Source organism: Kwoniella dendrophila, chromosome 10 (assembly GCF_036810415.1).
Source record: "Kwoniella dendrophila CBS 6074 chromosome 10, complete sequence".
In the NCBI taxonomy this organism is placed as follows: Eukaryota; Fungi; Basidiomycota; class Tremellomycetes; order Tremellales; family Cryptococcaceae; genus Kwoniella; species Kwoniella dendrophila.
The window spans coordinates 1,550,105-1,566,840 of record NC_089485.1 but is presented as its reverse complement, the minus strand read 5'-3'; the positions used below and the strand labels follow the sequence as shown (position 1 = coordinate 1,566,840).

Here is a 16,736-nt window from a genome sequence, read left to right as displayed (position 1 = left end):
AGATTCTCTCAATACTGTACAGTAGTCTATTCGGTAGAGGAATACAAGCGAGCTGGGAAACAAAAATGGAATTTGTCAATTCTCACACTACCTTTGTCCGTCGCTCTTTCGAAAGCTCCGCAAACTATCGGTGAGTCGCTCCTTCCGAAGATGGAAGGTCGGTGAGATCTCTTGAAACAAAACTGCTGAGAGCCACTTCCGACTCGATTGTTTGAAAGGTTCATGCTTCTGACTTTGCATATGCATTTTGTGAAATGTCTACTTAAAGACAGATTTAACTGATATAAAAAGGGTCAATTCGCTTGTTCACCCCGAATCTTTTCAGACTTTCGTCGCATGTATGGAAAAAAATCGTATATTGTACTGTACTGAATTCCATAGATCCACTCTGACGTGAAGAAGAAAATTATCAATAATGTCTGACAAAACAACTCTTAATCTTCCCCAATTAAGATATTCACACCAGTGGCAAAGGGTGACTGAAGATGATGGATCAAGATGGCTTGTCGGTGCAGATGAAATTACCTGTCCAAATCCTACTGGAAAATCAGGAGATCCTTGCGGCGATTTAGGAATGTTGAATTACCGGATTAATATTACAGATAATCATGAACAATGGACTCAAGCATTGAATGAATCAATATTTTTGACATCTGTTCAATGTGCAAAATGTGATGAATTCATTGATGTTCCGAATCGAAATTATAACCCTTGGAATACAAATCAAACGTTATTAAATGGTAATTATTTATCAATCGAAAATATCCATTCCAAAGCACCCAATGGTGATATTTGTATCAAAGATTCCCAAAAATGTATATCAAGTCATGATGAGAGAGCTAATATCAAAGAGTAAGTTTAATAAAATTTTCATTTGTAGGGTAGTAGGGTAAAACAGTATTTTTCGTTGAGAAATCCAAAAACAACCAAGATGTGATAGTGTTATCTCTTTCTTTCTCTTGCTCTTGAATATCAAATATATTGTCGGTGATTTTACCAAATTCTAATTTCTTATATGTTTTACTTAGCTACTTGAACAACAAGCTGGCTGGTCAGAATCATCCAGAAAGTTCGGTGGCTCTTTGGGCAACTAACAAGAGTCATAGTTTGTGGCTTAACAGAAGCATTGATACGAAACTGTCTCCTTACGTCGAGTATTATTGGACAGGCAAAAAAACAAAAGATGGGAAACCAGATATTTTAAAATCTGAGAGACTTTCGATTTATCCAATGACTAATGCCAGAAAATCGACTACTCTTGGTTCATTGAGAAAGACTTGGTTAGATCATGTGAACGCCTTGAGCGCTCCAGGTCAGCAACCTAGCGGTTCAACCTACACCCAAGCTCTGGTACAACCACCTATCGTTCCAACTGCAGCGTCCGGTTCCTCCTCTATTACAAAATTAAGGGAAGTGTTCAGCCGGGACAGGTCATCAAAATCTACTGAGCAGCCACTAACGGGGGATCCAAGATATGGACATATGAGCAGAAGATGTGAGTAAATCCTTACGTTATGCGCTACTAGAATCAAGTTTCATATACTTTGCTGATCCACCTTGTCGCATCCAATCATAGCATTAGAAGCTCTGCGTTCACGAGGTCAACAACCTAGACCCTTGACTACGTCAGGATCAGCTGACACCTCTGGCTTGCATGAATTACCAAACTCAACTCGAAGACCTATTGCTGAAGTTCCAGGCAGTACGCCCTCGACCACTGAGATGACTAGAGATGATAGTCCAGAACCTGAAGTTTCAGGTACCAGTGGATATTTCGATGTTGGTGCTAATCCATATATGTAGATGGGCAATACATATAGATAGAATTGCTTTGTGCTGCATGCATTTTCGCATTTTCGCTTGTTTGATTCGTTGTTCGATTCTTTCGAAAGCTTCATCAAATATCATCACTATTAAATGTTTCAACAAGGACTATGTTATGTTAAATATTAAACTCTTCCTCCTCAAATTTCATAATTCCAGATCTAACATCCGGGAACTCGCCAAGATATTAGACAATTCTTGCTTATCGTTTTTCATCAAAATTCGTTTCTATACATTCCAGTCCAAATCAAATGGCTCTTCTACAACTAGGACATAACCAGATCACAGCTCTTTTTGACGGATCAATCTCTTCAGGAACGTTACCGTTAGGATCTTTTTCTTCTTTCTTTGGTTTCTCATCTTCATTCTCTTCTAATTTTGGATCATTTATCTCCCAAATCTCTTTCCATTCTTCAATCATTTTACCTATTTTCTTCACTTCTACTTGATCTGGATCACCTTTGGTCATACTTCTGATTTTTCTATTTTCATGTATAATTTGTCTTGCTCTTATGATGTATCTTGTATTGCCTACTATACCTGTATCGATTGTTCCTCTAACTATCGCACTTTGCGCAACTTTGATCACCAATTTATCTATATGTGAATCACATTCTTGATATTTCTCTAAAATCCTAGAATCGATAGAAGGTACTGATCCATCAAATTGACTGAAATCCTTACTAGAATGTTTGATTTCTTCTGTCTTTGGTTTATCTTTTTCTGCTCCATTCGTATTCGTGTTGTTCTCACTTGGTGTAACTTTTCTGACTGATTCTCCTGGTTCACCAAGCTTAGCGAAATCTAATTCTGATGGATCTTTTTCAAATGGTAATGATCTTGCCGGTGTAGTTAGACCATACTCAGGTAATAAATCCATTAATTCCAATCCGGAAGTGACGATATCTTCTATCATTGACGGTGTAGGCGTTCGACGATGATCATTTCTCCAGTCCAGACATCCGAAATGAAACCATTTCAGACAGTCTATGGGGCAATGAGGTTTATGTTAGGCGATCATTCGATATACAGATCTTTAGGAAAGATCAGCTTACCTTTATGTGCACACAATGCCATAGGTTCTTCCCTATCTGTTAGTGGTCTATACGGATCTTTACAGTAACAAGTTGGGTTTCGCATGGGCTATTTGTTGGTACTATAAGCCTTTTTGCTCGATACCTACGACCAGTGATAACAAATAGACTCACGAACAAGTGACCCTGTGGTTTACCATCGGATTGTCGAGCTTTCTTCTTCGATTTGGGTTCCACATTACCAGCGACACGTTTTGGAACCAGCTAAAACATCATGAATTTGACGAGTCAGCATGGTGGACGATATGATGGCTTCACACAACATACCTCGGCTGCCTCTTCCGCAGTTGGCGTTCGAGCTTCGAAACGTGTGAATATTCTATGTCGACCGAAAGGTGCTTGCATAGGGTTTCGTTCATCAAACATTATTACTGGTGCATCAGCTAGAATAGTGGGTTGCGATTATCAGCCGATAAGTAGGGATTTTCCAATCGTACAATAAAGACATTTGGTTACGCACACTCGACAGCTCCAACAGGTTGTAAACAATCAAACTCTGGTCCAAGCGTGTACACTTCTTTGATTCCACCTTTACTTCGCGGTCTAACATTCAAAAAGGCGATATTTAGCATAAGATACTTTGATGGAAACAGGTATAGCAAAAGGACTTACAAACCAGTTCCTATACCTTGTTCTTTCAACTCGGCTATCGTTCTACACATCCATCTGATCCGCCTAAAAACATCACGGAAAATTAGTGTTTTGATATCCTGTTTAATCTGCAAAATAATCACTTACATCCAAACAAAACTGGTATCTCTAGCTCTTATCTCAGCTATTCTACCAATCCAAAATCCTCCATCCCAATGGATATCCGAATCTTCCTCCTCGTGTATCCTTTCCAGCGGACCAGGTAGCACGAGCTCTCCTGTTGGCAACACACCATTGTCTAATGTTGAATGTCTAGGCTTTTTGTTATTTCGTTGCGCATAATTCGAAATTGGTTGTCCGTGAGCTAACCATACGCTAATTTGGTATATTGTCAGTATTGTTTTAAGTATTTCTTGATAGACAAGTTGTGCAGTACTCACAACTGTCCTACAGCGTAAGAGTTGTTCGGAGGTACTAGATGACGATAATTTGAAATTAGTTTATATAGTCCTATTCGAACTGACAAGGCTCTGAAGGCTCACAGAGAAACGATCTATGATGGAAGCTATGTTAGCTGCATCCCACAGACGGCGTCAGTCAGTCAGAAGCTCACTTGTATCTTCTTAATGCTCTGAATTCTTGCTCGGTACTATACGATATAAATGATCAGTCATGTACTCTACATAACAGATTCATCCTCATGTTTTAACACTCACGGAGCTGTCCAAGTTGCGTCGTCGGTAGGTGCGTCGTCTGTAATTCGTTTGCTTGTCATATTGTTATCGATCCTTCAACTTGACATTCAGGAGGGGAATATGGGCAGGCAAGAAAGTATATGGCTATGTGGTATCGCAGAATGACATGTAGTAGATATGTAAGAATATAAGATAGTTTCAACATTAGAGATTTTTCATTATTTTCTTTCTTTTCGACATTCGACGCGCTTGGATCTCATACATTTAACACATTTTCTCACCATACAGTGTAGGGTTGTGGAGACCCCACATTAGTACGAAATATACACATAATGATAACAAAATGTTCGATATCTTACAATCCTTGCGCTTCTTCTTTACATCTTTTCTATTTCGCTCCTGGGTTGATATTTTGAGCGATCCCACGCATTAGCATCGTGACGATATAGGCTTTCAGAGAGGAAGGAAGGGAAAGGTATAGAAAGGTATCTCTCAAGACAAATGGCTACCATCGGTATTCGAACCTCTTCGGTCTTCTCGATTGGTATTGCTGGTCCATCAAGAATTGCCGCTCGATATATACCTCGAAAAAGGCTTATACCTCATGGTGGAATCAAGCTTAGGAGGAGTATAAGCTCTCTTTCTGGATCACAAGTCAATAATCTACTACCGACTTTGGAAGACTTGGGTTTACAGAGAGGCGATAATGGTAAGCCCTCTAACTTGTTTAATTGCTCTACCCGTTTCATTGATTGACAGACTTTGCTTTGCAGTTACTGTAGCAGTATCAGGAGGTGTAGATTCAGCAACAACGCTGCGTATACTACGTGAACTAGTGAGCTATTGTTTCCACCTTTGCAAACTTATGGCAGGATAGCTAACAAAACATTGCATAGCCAATAAACCTCGATGTAATATTTATGCGTAATTGGGACCCAATATTATCTGAATCGTCTTCTCCGCCTTCCTCAAATTCGAATTATTCATTATCATATAACTCATCTTCTCGACAAAATAGTGGCACTGCTGGTGTACAGTCTACATGTCAATGGGAAAAAGATTGGAATGATGTTCAATTAATAACGAAACTAGTTGGAATATCGAATGATAAAGTTAGATTAATTGATTTAAGTAAAGAATATTGGAGTAGAGTTTTTGAACCTTCCATAAATGTTTGGGAAAATGGTGGTACACCGAACCCTGATATTGATTGTAATAGGTAGGTGTCTTCGGTTCTACTTGTCCTATATATAATGCATTTTGTACAAAAGTAAATAAACAGCTAATTTGGCGAACTCAGAGAAATCAAATTTGGGGCTTTGATGGAACATCTACCTAGATCAGAGAGACATTTCTTGGCAACTGGACATTATGGTCGAGTAGATCATTCATCATCATCAACAATATCAAAATTGATGAGAGCGAAAGATCATACGAAAGATCAAACTTATTATCTTTCCCAAATGAATGAATCGCAATTGAGCAGGGTAAGCTACTAATACAATCGGACAAACTGGCTGAATTATATTGATTTGGCCTTTGCTTTTTACAAAACAGACGATATTACCTTTAGGCAACTTGACCAAATCTACTGTCAGACAGTTAGCAAATTACTGGAATTTACCTAATGCAAATAAAGAAGAATCCATGGGTGTTTGTTTTATTGGTGAAAGAGGTAAATTTGGGGATTTCATATGTACGTTACATTTTCAATCCCAATTTGTTTTATGAAAAACCCCCCAATATGATCTGAGCTAAAATATCATATTCTTATCTTTGATAGCCCAATATACTGCACCACCTACATCTCAAGGTCATATCGTATCTCCTTCAGGTGAAATTTTAGGTGATCATAAAGGATTATGGTATTATACAATTGGACAGAGGGCAAAAATACCTAATCAATTGAAACCTTTATTTGTAGCTAAGAAAGGTGTTGGTGAGAATAATCAAGATATTCTGGTTGTCCCTGGACAGTGAGTTTGGCCAACTTGCGTTTTTTGTTGTTCTTGACAGATACATCGTGTCGATGTATTACTAGTCGTGACTGGTTAATTAATCTGTTTTTGCCTTGTGAATAGAGATCATCCATTACTACAATGCAAATCAGTAACAACACATAAGTTTCACTGGATCCATGGTAAATATCCGACTGATTTAATAGGAAATGACAATGATGGTAAAATCAATATACAAGTTAGACATAGAATGAAACCTGTTCAAGCTAAAATCAGCAAACCAGATCAAGATGGAGGGTAAGTACTTTGATGGCTTTCAGTTGTGTATAAGTCATTCTGTTAGTTTGCTGATCTGCAATTCTGTTTATCTCGTGTTTAGCGTTACCGTAGAATTCCTTGAACCTTTATCTGGTGTATCACCTGGTCAAGTAGTTGCGATCTGGTACGCCAATTGGTGTCTTGGAAGTGGAGTGATCAAGGATACGCAACGTTTAGGTGAGGAAAGTTAAGGAGAAGATTAAAGAAATAGATCAGATAGATAAATAAAAGTATATGTTGTTGTATATTTATTTCATCACCACTCCAAACTTGCATTGCATGAATTCCAGTATCGTGATTATCTATCCATGTCAGTTCACGCTCGCCTGCATGGTTGTGTGATTATCCCAAATGCATAAAAAGAAGGCTTCGGTCGTGACCAAGAGCCAATGTTGAAATCATCGTCCTAACCGATGATCTTTTGAAAAGTCTATATACAATAATCATGACAAAACATCTATCTGCTTTATCATGTTTTTTGACCTCGTCTAACATCTTTTTTGCTCTACCATCCATCCATCGCCTAACTGAAAACTGAAAACATGTAAGGTTTAAAGATAAGTTCTAACTAAACCTTTACCAGCTTCAGCAGACATATTTTTTGAAAGATTTTCAACTGTACCACCTAAACAAATTAATTCTAATCTTGAAGGTTCTTTAGTTTGATTTTTAGATTGTGAAGGTAAACTTGGTAATTCAGATAAACCTTGTTTTTTTCTTTTTAAATTTTCTTCTTCTCTTTCTTTTATAGCTAATTCATGTTTTGATTTTTCTCTTATAATTTGTCTTGATAAGAATGCAATATTATTCGTTTCATGTGAATGTAAAGTTAATGAATCTAATGTATTTTGTAAATAACTAGTTAAAGATGTTGATGTTGGATTAATTAAATTTTGAAATGAAGGTGGTAATGGTACATTACTTGAAGAAGAAGAAGATAATTGACGTTGTTGAGTAGATTGTTGTTCTTCAGATGATTGTGTTAATGTTGATAAGAATGCTTGAATTAATGAAGGTGATGTAACTGTTAATGGTAATGATGTTAAAAGGGTTGATGAGGTTATACCGTTTTCGGTGAGGCTAAAATCAGAAGTTAGGTTAGTGATTGTTATTATTTCAGTACTCATCTGTCATCTATCCTAAGGATCGTGTCTGGTACCCCTCATCACAACGATCTGAACATCTTCCACTGATTCCCTTGACCCGACGAAGCGCCTTTCAGAGATAATTTTTGATAATTCTGTAACACCGTACATATTCTCTAAAACACATCGACACCATCCTCTTATATACATCATCTCACCTTCACCTTCAAAAAGCAAAGGTTTTACTCACGTTTTTTCATCCCATTTACCTAATTTGGCAGCTTCTCTAGCACCTTGACCTAATCTATAAGCTTTTATTGATAAATCATTTCCATTTGATTTTGATTTATCATGAATGACTAAAATTGGTTTACCTCTACCATTTGAAATTTTTTCAATTGCAGATAATAAATCAATTGTGACTCTTGTTGCGAAACCACCATTAAAAGTTGATAAATAAATTCCAATTGGTGAATCTGGAGTTTGAACTTCTCTTAAATGAGTTAATAATCTATCTGAATATGAATTTGAACTCAAACTAGTTTCACCACCTGGTAAAGCAAAACAATCTTCAACTTCCATTACACCATCTAAATCTAAACCTAATAAAACACCAATAGAATCTGTATGTGATGATAATGCTGTTGGAGGTGGTGCATTTCTATCTTGTTGTAATGTATTAGCAGGTGGAGGAGGTAAGATATCCGTTGAATGTTTCATTATTTTAAGAAATACTAATGAATTTAATTGAACAGATTCAACTTCTCTTAAAGCCTCAACATCTACAACACCTTCTAATCTTTGTGGAAATTGTTTGTTCTGTTGTGACTGTTGTTGTTGTGCTGTTGATGATCCACCATATCCTGAAGGTTGAGGTGTTCCTGTTCTAGATACTGCAGCGGGTAATGAAGCTGCTAAAGCAGCTGCCATAGAAGTCATTTTGAAGGGTTATTCCTTTCTTTTTTTTATGTTTTGCGCTGAGTCGATGTTTGTTGTATGCATCGAGGTGGACAATATGTAGTCCTTTTGAAAGGTTACAATATCAAATACAAACGAACAAAGAGATCAAGCTGAAGCTGAAGAAAGTTGTCGGCGTTTCGGTATTATAATTCATGCATCAACGGGTTATCAATCGATGTGGCACATTTGGTTGTGTCCTCTATACCGAAAGATTAATGAGATGATACATGCATAAAGATGTCAATCATATAGACATTTCTATCTAGCCAGACTCATAGATCCATCACTACCATATACACTCAACGTACCAGATATGATATCGGATACAAAGATGCTTATCGTACTCAGATAGAATTGGAAGATAATAATACAGTAAGCATCACGGGCTACAAAGGATATGGGGGTTAGGGCTTCAATACACATCGACTATATACATTCATAAGCCATATCAAGGTCCAATCATCTATAGGTTCTATCAATATATCTATCGAGTTTAAATTTGTTGTCGCAAATGTCCAATCTACTAGCCCAGCTTGCTTATCATTTTCAATACTTTACCCTCATTTGGCTAATTCAGCTGGTTTGGCATAAGTTTCCCATCTATACAAGATACGGTATACATAGTCAGAATCAACAATCCAGCTTAAACTGCTTTTTATAACGAATTGGGTCATGGATATAGATGAGATATACGACTTACCCTAAATAACCTTCTTTACCTTGTGAATAGAAAGTTGATCTATCATATTTGACTATGGGAAGATTATTTCTAATTCTTTCAACAAGATCAGGATTTGCTATGAAACAAATAAAATCACATCTTAGCAATGCTCATCGTTGATAACCAGAGGGGAAAAAAATACCAAAACAACAAAGAAAAGAGAACTTACAAGTAAAATATCTACCAAAAGCAATCAAGTCATCTTGGTATTTCTTTGAATGTTCAATCGCAGATTCTTTAGTAAATCCACCCGAAGCAATGAAAGGAGTTTTATATTTCTTTGAAATTTCTCTAAATGGTTGAATAGTATCTTTCACAACATCAAACTTATCCGAATCTTGATCTGTTGAACCAGTAATTCTAGATTCGACAACATGAACATAAGCAAGTTGAGGAAATTCTTCAAAGATCTTTTCTAATAGGTTAGAAAATGTTATAATTGGACCATCAATTAATTCACCTTCTTTATCATATACATTAGGTTCTCTCATTCCTTGAAATCTACTAAATGGTGATATTCTTAAACCAATTTTCTGGGCTGGAATAACAGCTAAAACAGATCGTGTAATTTCTAACATAAGCCGAATTCGATTTTCAATTGATCCACCGTATTTGTCAGTTCTTCTATTGGAATTTGATTGAATCTACCGATCATTATAACAATTTAATCACTATCTCATCAGCACATGCAATGTACAGTACATCGATTGAAGTGGTCCTTTCAACTCCAACTTACAAATTGATCAACGAGCTATAAGGTTGCGACATTGTCAGGAAGAAGATCAGCACCCCGCCATCATTTCTGTACACGCGTAAATAGTCACTTATTTCGTGACAACTCACATATCCATTTGCAGCATGCAGTTCAATACCATCAAAACCAGCTTTAATGGCATTTTGGGAACCAATCACAATTTCTTTAATAGCTTCATCAATATCATCTTGATTCATAACTGTTAAAGGTGGTTTTGGTGCTCCAGGTGTTGGATCATGATTATCTGAAGGTGAATATATTATCTCATTTATACCCGGTGTTGCTACTCGACTAAAGTTATACAGTAAGTATGTAAGATTGCCAATCAGATACTCGTATGAAGGATGATGATCTTGTCGGTAGTTGATGAAACTTACCCAGCTTGAACTAATTGAGCAGTAACTTTCCCGCCTTTTGCATGAATAGCTTCTGTAACTTTTTTCCATTGAACGACTTGTTCTTCCGACCATAAACCTGCATTCATGGAATTCATCAGATCATTTAATCAAGTTTATCTGACTGAGAGCTGGAAAATAATAATTGAGAAAGTACCGAAATCGGTTTGAAAATGTTGCTTACCTGGCTGATGTTGCCATACCCTACTGTTTGATGAAGGTGAGATACCTTCAGCGATAATCAAACCTCCATCTATAAGGTTACATTTCAGTAAGAACAATCATCAACTTCGAATCTGTCATATCAACCACCCGAGTATTCGCTTACCAGTTGCTCTAGATGAATAATATTCAATAGACCAATCATTTGGTATACCATCTTCTTTTCCAGCTCTCAATCTAGTCATAGGGGCCATGACGATTTTATGTTTCAATGCCATATCACCTAAATGAATAGGTTTGAACAAATTACCAGTATCATTCCTTGGTTGTTCCTTGATGAGTGTCATGGTTATAAGCGTATTCTTTCTGTATTGTTATGAAGGTGTAGTGGTGATTTAGATGTAGGTGAATGGATGTGATCTGTATATTACCTTGTGAATTGCTTTGTGATTCATTGCTGAGATTGGGCATTTTCATGAATACCATGAGCTATATATGCATATATGGTCAAAATGATAAGCATATTTTCAACATGCAAATTATACGTCACATCAGCTGCCTCCACTAGAGTTCTTGACATTACACAAGTTTGTGCATGTAGGGAATCAGTCTACCTTTGAGATAGCAAGCACCAAGGAGATACATTCTTGCACGGAAGATTGATAATCGATGAATAATCAGATAATTGATTGGTAAAATACCAGAAGGTCGATCACGCCCCACCTCCACATTGCGATCAAACGATTTATATTATGTAGAGTGGACTGACGTGGAGATTCAAACATGTAAGGACTATGGCTCCACTGAAATATTTGGCAAGTCTCATACCGAGTATGTATGTATGGATGTAATGCACGGATAAATATAAGATCCAAAACAGTCTTATAATTGAGAATCATCATGACCTGGGTTTCGATAACCGACGGTTGACCCGAATTTAGGTTGTTCGCCCGAAGATTATAATCAAAACTACTTTAACGCGAGGAGAGATGCAAATATCGGTGTATCAGGCATGCATCGTGAACATCTCATAATGATGAAATGAAAACTACTCTATGCATACTAAAGGTAATCAAGAATTAATTAAATACCATCTTCGACGACCTTGCTGTTTCAGCGAATCGTAACATTCTGTCTATGTATATCCTCCTTTGGTTCACTCTACAGTAAATAATGATATAGTGAATCCAACTTGAGTATGTAAATGTAAAGAAAGAAATCATATTCTAAATATCGAGGAATTGTATTCCATTGAAACATCTATCCTTCTTGTTAATTTTGATTCTCGTAAGTTGGCCAACTGCGGAATGTAGATAGCAAAAATTCGAAAGCAAGATCAGTCAATTCAATTCAATCCAATTACATCGTCAAGACAAGTAATACGTATAACCAAATGACATTGTTAAGGAGAGATATCAAAGGAGATTTGGAATGAATGTAACTTACTCTAAGTAACCTTGTCTACTTTGAGAATAAAAAGTTTCTCTATCATACTTAACTAACGGATGATCGTTTTTGATTCTGTCTACCAAATCGGGATTAGCTTCATATGATGAAAACCAAAAAATTTCAAGTCAGCGGTCGTTAAATGGCACGTTGTAACTGTCTGGATACCAATGGTAATAATGAATTTCAACTTACAAGTATAATGGCTTCCAAAAGCGATCAACTCATCATGGTCCTCTGAAAGATGAATAGCTAAATCTGGTGTAAAACCACCAGCAACAATAAATCCACCATTATTCCTTTTAGTGATCTCTCTAAACTCTTCGATTGAGTCCTTCGGATTGGATTCATCTACTGATTTGTCTTCTGAACCTGTTGTTCTAGGTTCAACACAATGTATATAACCAAAATCAGGAATCTCTTTGAACAAACCACTTAATAATGTAGAAAAAGTTTCTATAATTAATTCTGTTGTAGGTTCTCTCATACCTTGATATGTACTAAAAGGTGATATTCTATAACCAACTTTTCCTGCACCAATACTTGAACATACAGATTTAGCTAATTCAATTGAATATCGACTTCGATTTTCTGCTGAGCCTCCATATTTATCAGTCCGTTGATTTGATACCGATTGCGTCTGTAGTCAAGTAAGGTAGGTTAATTAGACGAGTTAGTAGATACTGTATCGAAGAAAAAAACGAACTTACAAATTGATCAAGCAACTGAGCAAGTAGATGAGAAACAATATTCAGCCTAAAGAAGTGCAGTACACATTGAAAGTGAGATAAACGAAAGACATACATAACCATTAGCACCATGAATTTCAACACCATCAAATCCAGCTTTCATTGCATTTTCAGCTGCTTTTGTGAATTCTTTAATAGCTTCATTTATATCATCTTGATTCATTACTTTTAATTCTGGTTTCATAGCACCTGGGGTTGGATCACGAATGTTTGAAGGAGCATACACATGTTCTGCTACTCCTGGTACAGCGACTCATCTACATTGTATGGAGAACCAAGTACAGTATATCTGGTCAGTCATTTAATTATAAGGTAATATCATGTAAAGAAAAGGAGTTTGACTTACCCAGCTTGAGCAAGTTGAATTATAATTTTACCTCCTTTAGCATGTACAGCCTCAGTGATTTCTTTCCATCTTTTGATTTGATCTTCCGACTCAATACCTAAAAAGCATCCGCATCACAACAAATGAATATTAATATGTACATAACTCAGCTTGGATGTACATATAACAGAACACGAGTGATGTTTGCGAAATAACTTACATGGAATATAATTCCATACTCTACTTTTCAATGAGGGCGAGACAGCTTCTGTGATAATTAAGCCTCCATCTAATCATAAGACAGAAAGTATAGATGTATATTCTCAGTACAATTCATCACCAATTACAAAATTACAAAGTCACTTACCAGTAGCTCTTGAACTATAATAATCAATAGCCCATTCACTTGGAATACCATCTTTTTCACCTGCTCTTAATCTTGTCATAGGAGCCATAACGATTCTATGTTTTAAAGATAAATTACCTAATTGATAAGGTTTGAATAAATTTCCACTAGATAAAGCTTTGTTTCGAACAGCTTGTCGAAGCGTTGAGGATGTGGCGTTGATTACTGTCATATTGTTATTATCAAAAGATCTCATAGGTAATCTAATTTAGAAATAAAGAAGCAAAGTAACGTATTACTAGAGTACTCTAACGGGTATTCTCGATAAGATGAATGTCAAGGTCAAGATGATACGTCAAACTAGTAGCTTGGAGTGAGAGAAATGAAGTGTGTAGATGGGGAAGATTTAACATGAGAATAGTCGTCAATAAAATCATGTTGATTTCGTTGCTCTATTTATACTTTCTTTCGATGAGGTTTGATTTTTAGTATGTATACATTATAGTCAGTATCTAGATATGAGCACATCGATCCGGCTGCATGCTACTGTATGCAGTAACTATCGTGTTTATGGGATATCGCTACCACTTTGATGTTTGCTGTAATTCACTTTTATCCTTTTTTTGTGGAGGTAGTGGAGGTATCAACGTATCAACTACGGTCCCCGAGGTGATGAAAACAACTGTGGCTATGATGATTACTTGATACTTTACTTTTATAGATCATTTTATCCGAAAGTGGAGTTTCTTCCAACAAAAAGGCCACAGAAGCCACAGATAAAATATTATGTCACTGTATCAATCAAGCATTGTCATACATACTGACAAGCCCCCAGAAGACCAAATTCGATCGGTGAAACAACTTACAGTCTATTCAGATGCATAAGAAGGGTATAGTCCATATTCCCCGATAACTTGCATAAAACATCAGAGAAGCGTTAAAGCCGAGCATTATTCGTAAATCGAAAGAGGGCGTTAGCATATAGTAGTAGTAGTAGTAGTATGGACATTTACTATACTAGAGACGGTTATCGCATCTTGACCTCACGGCCAATCTTGCTCTTCAATGTTATGGTGAATCATTCAAGGAAGACTTTTGGCGTATGCCACTTGAATAATTATACAATACGAGTAGATGCATAAGATACATGAGTGGGTATATAGGTTAATTACAGGGCAAATACCAAAACTCATCTATATTATTCGTTCAAGGGGAATTTTGGATTGTCAATCGTTGAAGTATGTCTTATAATCAAACAATACAACTCTAAGCTTCTACATAAGCTCTAAAAACTTCTAAATCATCTTTAGCTTTCCATTCAACTTGTTCTTCTGCACCAATAAAAATAACATCACCTCTTTCAAATTCTATACTATCGTCATTTCCTTTGATCGATCCATTACCTTGAGTGATAATAGCTATTGAAGGACCTTGAATTTTCTTATGTATAGTTGATTTACCAGCTTGTAATTCAATTCTTAAAACTGAAAATTCTTCTATAGGTGGATCATATAATTTTGTTGATTCATCATTTCCATCTTCTCCAAAAATAGTAGGTTTTAATAATTGTTTATTACCTGGTCCAGCTTCATATGTTAACATTTCAACTAAAGTTGGTACATCACGTAATTTTGGTGTTAAACCTGCTCGTACTACATTATCTGATGTTGCCATACATTCGATGATGTCTAAGTGAATATGAAAGAGAGATCAGCGTTCACACATAGCCGAGGCAGCTAGAGGGATGGAACGATGGCGTAGTGCTTTTGATAATTATTAAAGGGTTAAGATACACTTACCTCCTTTAATATAAGCATGAGGAGAATTAGCTTCCAAGAAGGCCGCTTCACCCTTTTTCAATTCTACTACATTCAGGAAGAAAACGCATAAAACACCAATATCATCTGGATATTGTTCATTTAACATTATAGCTAAATCAACCACACTCTTTTCACTTTCTTGTATATCTTGTCCATTTGACTGATATCGTTTGATTAACGATTGAACTGCATTTTTAACGAGATCTTCTTCAGCTGACATCAAAGCATTGAATATCTTTTTCAGAATAGATTTTTGTTCTTCATTAGGTGATGAAATTGTAGGTTGAAATAGGAATGAATCTGGTGGTCTTGTTGTAGGTAATGTTAATGATTGACCTAATTCTTCAACTAATTCTGATGGTATCAAGGAATCTAATTCTGGTACACTGAGTAAGTTGAGCAATAATACTGGTAAAGGTAAGAAGTTGAGGAATGCTAAGAACGGTGATAATGCAATTGCCATTTCTGGTTTATGGTTTGGATCTGGTGAAGTAGAAGGAATTCTCTACGTCAGCGTCAACCCCATATATAGGGTAGTCCCTCGTATTATAGTTGTGATGTATATGAATACGAATATATGGATCGCAAGAAAACATTGTCTGGAATCATAGAACCAGAACTCACCTTTATAAACATTAGGTCTCTCCTCAAATAATTTTTTGGCCAATTTCTTATCTGGATGAGCTTGAATACTTAATGCAGTACCTATACTTAAAACTTTGAATAAAAAAGGTAAATTTCCATCTTTGGCATCTTCGAATTTATTGATTACTTTATCACCAAGAACTGAGTTATATGATTTGATATATTCTGATAATGTCGTTTCGGTTTTTGATTGTGATAATTTGGATGGAAGGGTTGGATGTGTACCCATCCATAACTACCGTATCACGTCAAGTGATTAGCTTTCAATCCAATATAGGTGTTTGCCCTGAGGGTTAATTGGATTGGAATGAAATGAATATATAAAGATCTTCTGATAATTTGATAACTTAACTTACCTCTGCATAAGTCTTATTCTCATCAATTTCAAATCCTTCTACACAGGTCTTACCAAATTGAGCAGCCAAAGAAGCTGAACCTTTTTTACCCCAATCATAAGATTGTACACCTGGTGATAATTTGAATACTGATCCTGTCATCGTGTTTGTCAGATTAATGAGGTTAGAAGAAGATGTGAGAGCTGTAAAGTATGTCCAGCAGTCAAGTAAAAATAGATAGTAAACGTTGCTGAAACGTAGATATAGCATAACATATCAACTTTTTACACGTCGCGTCTTCTTGTTGGAACTGCTTGAATTGTCAACAATAAAGGGAAAAGGAATGTGAACACGTGGTACCTTTTTGGCATTTTAGTTATCTTATGAGTATCTTCTTTACGTACATTTACGCAGCTTTATAACCTTTTAAGCTTGTTCGCTTGCTGGCTTCCCTCAAGATCTCAAGATAACTCGGGAGTATACAAATATCTCATCTCTACTTGTTCGTACAAC

General features: G+C 36.3%; 8 protein-coding genes across 8 annotated transcripts; 2 read left to right on the top strand and 6 right to left on the bottom strand.

The window, feature by feature from the left end:
• Nucleotides 1-415: 415 nt before the first annotated feature.
• Nucleotides 416-1,803, top strand: L201_007529 (uncharacterized protein; the record flags this gene model as incomplete). The annotated part of the gene is made up of 3 exons (XM_066223235.1): nt 416-852; nt 1,029-1,495; nt 1,577-1,803. 3 exons carry the CDS (start codon nt 416-418, stop codon nt 1,801-1,803), a joined length of 1,131 nt encoding a protein of 376 aa, XP_066079332.1.
• Nucleotides 1,804-2,071: 268 nt separating this feature from the next.
• Nucleotides 2,072-4,284, bottom strand: L201_007528 (uncharacterized protein; the record flags this gene model as incomplete). Its single annotated transcript, XM_066223234.1, has 11 exons — nt 2,072-2,811; nt 2,880-2,967; nt 3,033-3,122; nt 3,186-3,301; nt 3,379-3,461; nt 3,531-3,593; nt 3,657-3,884; nt 3,950-3,983; nt 4,052-4,062; nt 4,123-4,158; nt 4,226-4,284. The coding sequence occupies 11 exons, from the start codon at nt 4,282-4,284 to the stop codon at nt 2,072-2,074; spliced, it is 1,548 nt and encodes a 515-aa protein (XP_066079331.1).
• A 421-nt stretch (nt 4,285-4,705) lies between these two features.
• On the top strand, nt 4,706-6,671 carry L201_007527 (tRNA (5-methylaminomethyl-2-thiouridylate)-methyltransferase; the record flags this gene model as incomplete). Its single annotated transcript, XM_066223233.1, has 8 exons — nt 4,706-4,913; nt 4,978-5,039; nt 5,101-5,423; nt 5,505-5,691; nt 5,762-5,900; nt 5,988-6,180; nt 6,286-6,459; nt 6,542-6,671. 8 exons carry the CDS (start codon nt 4,706-4,708, stop codon nt 6,669-6,671), a joined length of 1,416 nt encoding a protein of 471 aa, XP_066079330.1.
• Nucleotides 6,672-7,031: 360 nt separating this feature from the next.
• L201_007526 (uncharacterized protein) lies at nt 7,032-8,504 on the bottom strand (the record flags this gene model as incomplete). The annotated part of the gene is made up of 2 exons (XM_066223232.1): nt 7,032-7,560; nt 7,816-8,504. 2 exons carry the CDS (start codon nt 8,502-8,504, stop codon nt 7,032-7,034), a joined length of 1,218 nt encoding a protein of 405 aa, XP_066079329.1.
• Nucleotides 8,505-9,085: 581 nt separating this feature from the next.
• Nucleotides 9,086-10,904, bottom strand: L201_007525 (uncharacterized protein; the record flags this gene model as incomplete). Its single annotated transcript, XM_066223231.1, has 8 exons — nt 9,086-9,125; nt 9,226-9,322; nt 9,416-9,890; nt 9,983-9,997; nt 10,090-10,291; nt 10,378-10,474; nt 10,580-10,648; nt 10,724-10,904. 8 exons carry the CDS (start codon nt 10,902-10,904, stop codon nt 9,086-9,088), a joined length of 1,176 nt encoding a protein of 391 aa, XP_066079328.1.
• Nucleotides 10,905-11,829: 925 nt separating this feature from the next.
• On the bottom strand, nt 11,830-12,915 carry L201_007524 (uncharacterized protein; the record flags this gene model as incomplete). Its single annotated transcript, XM_066223230.1, has 5 exons — nt 11,830-11,857; nt 12,004-12,100; nt 12,199-12,643; nt 12,714-12,728; nt 12,808-12,915. The coding sequence occupies 5 exons, from the start codon at nt 12,913-12,915 to the stop codon at nt 11,830-11,832; spliced, it is 693 nt and encodes a 230-aa protein (XP_066079327.1).
• Nucleotides 12,916-13,005: 90 nt separating this feature from the next.
• L201_007523 (uncharacterized protein) lies at nt 13,006-13,655 on the bottom strand (the record flags this gene model as incomplete). Its single annotated transcript, XM_066223229.1, has 4 exons — nt 13,006-13,009; nt 13,099-13,195; nt 13,298-13,366; nt 13,445-13,655. 4 exons carry the CDS (start codon nt 13,653-13,655, stop codon nt 13,006-13,008), a joined length of 381 nt encoding a protein of 126 aa, XP_066079326.1.
• A 1,034-nt stretch (nt 13,656-14,689) lies between these two features.
• L201_007522 (mannose-6-phosphate isomerase, class I) lies at nt 14,690-16,385 on the bottom strand (the record flags this gene model as incomplete). The annotated part of the gene is made up of 4 exons (XM_066223228.1): nt 14,690-15,111; nt 15,223-15,726; nt 15,868-16,123; nt 16,245-16,385. The coding sequence occupies 4 exons, from the start codon at nt 16,383-16,385 to the stop codon at nt 14,690-14,692; spliced, it is 1,323 nt and encodes a 440-aa protein (XP_066079325.1).
• Nucleotides 16,386-16,736: the final 351 nt, after the last annotated feature.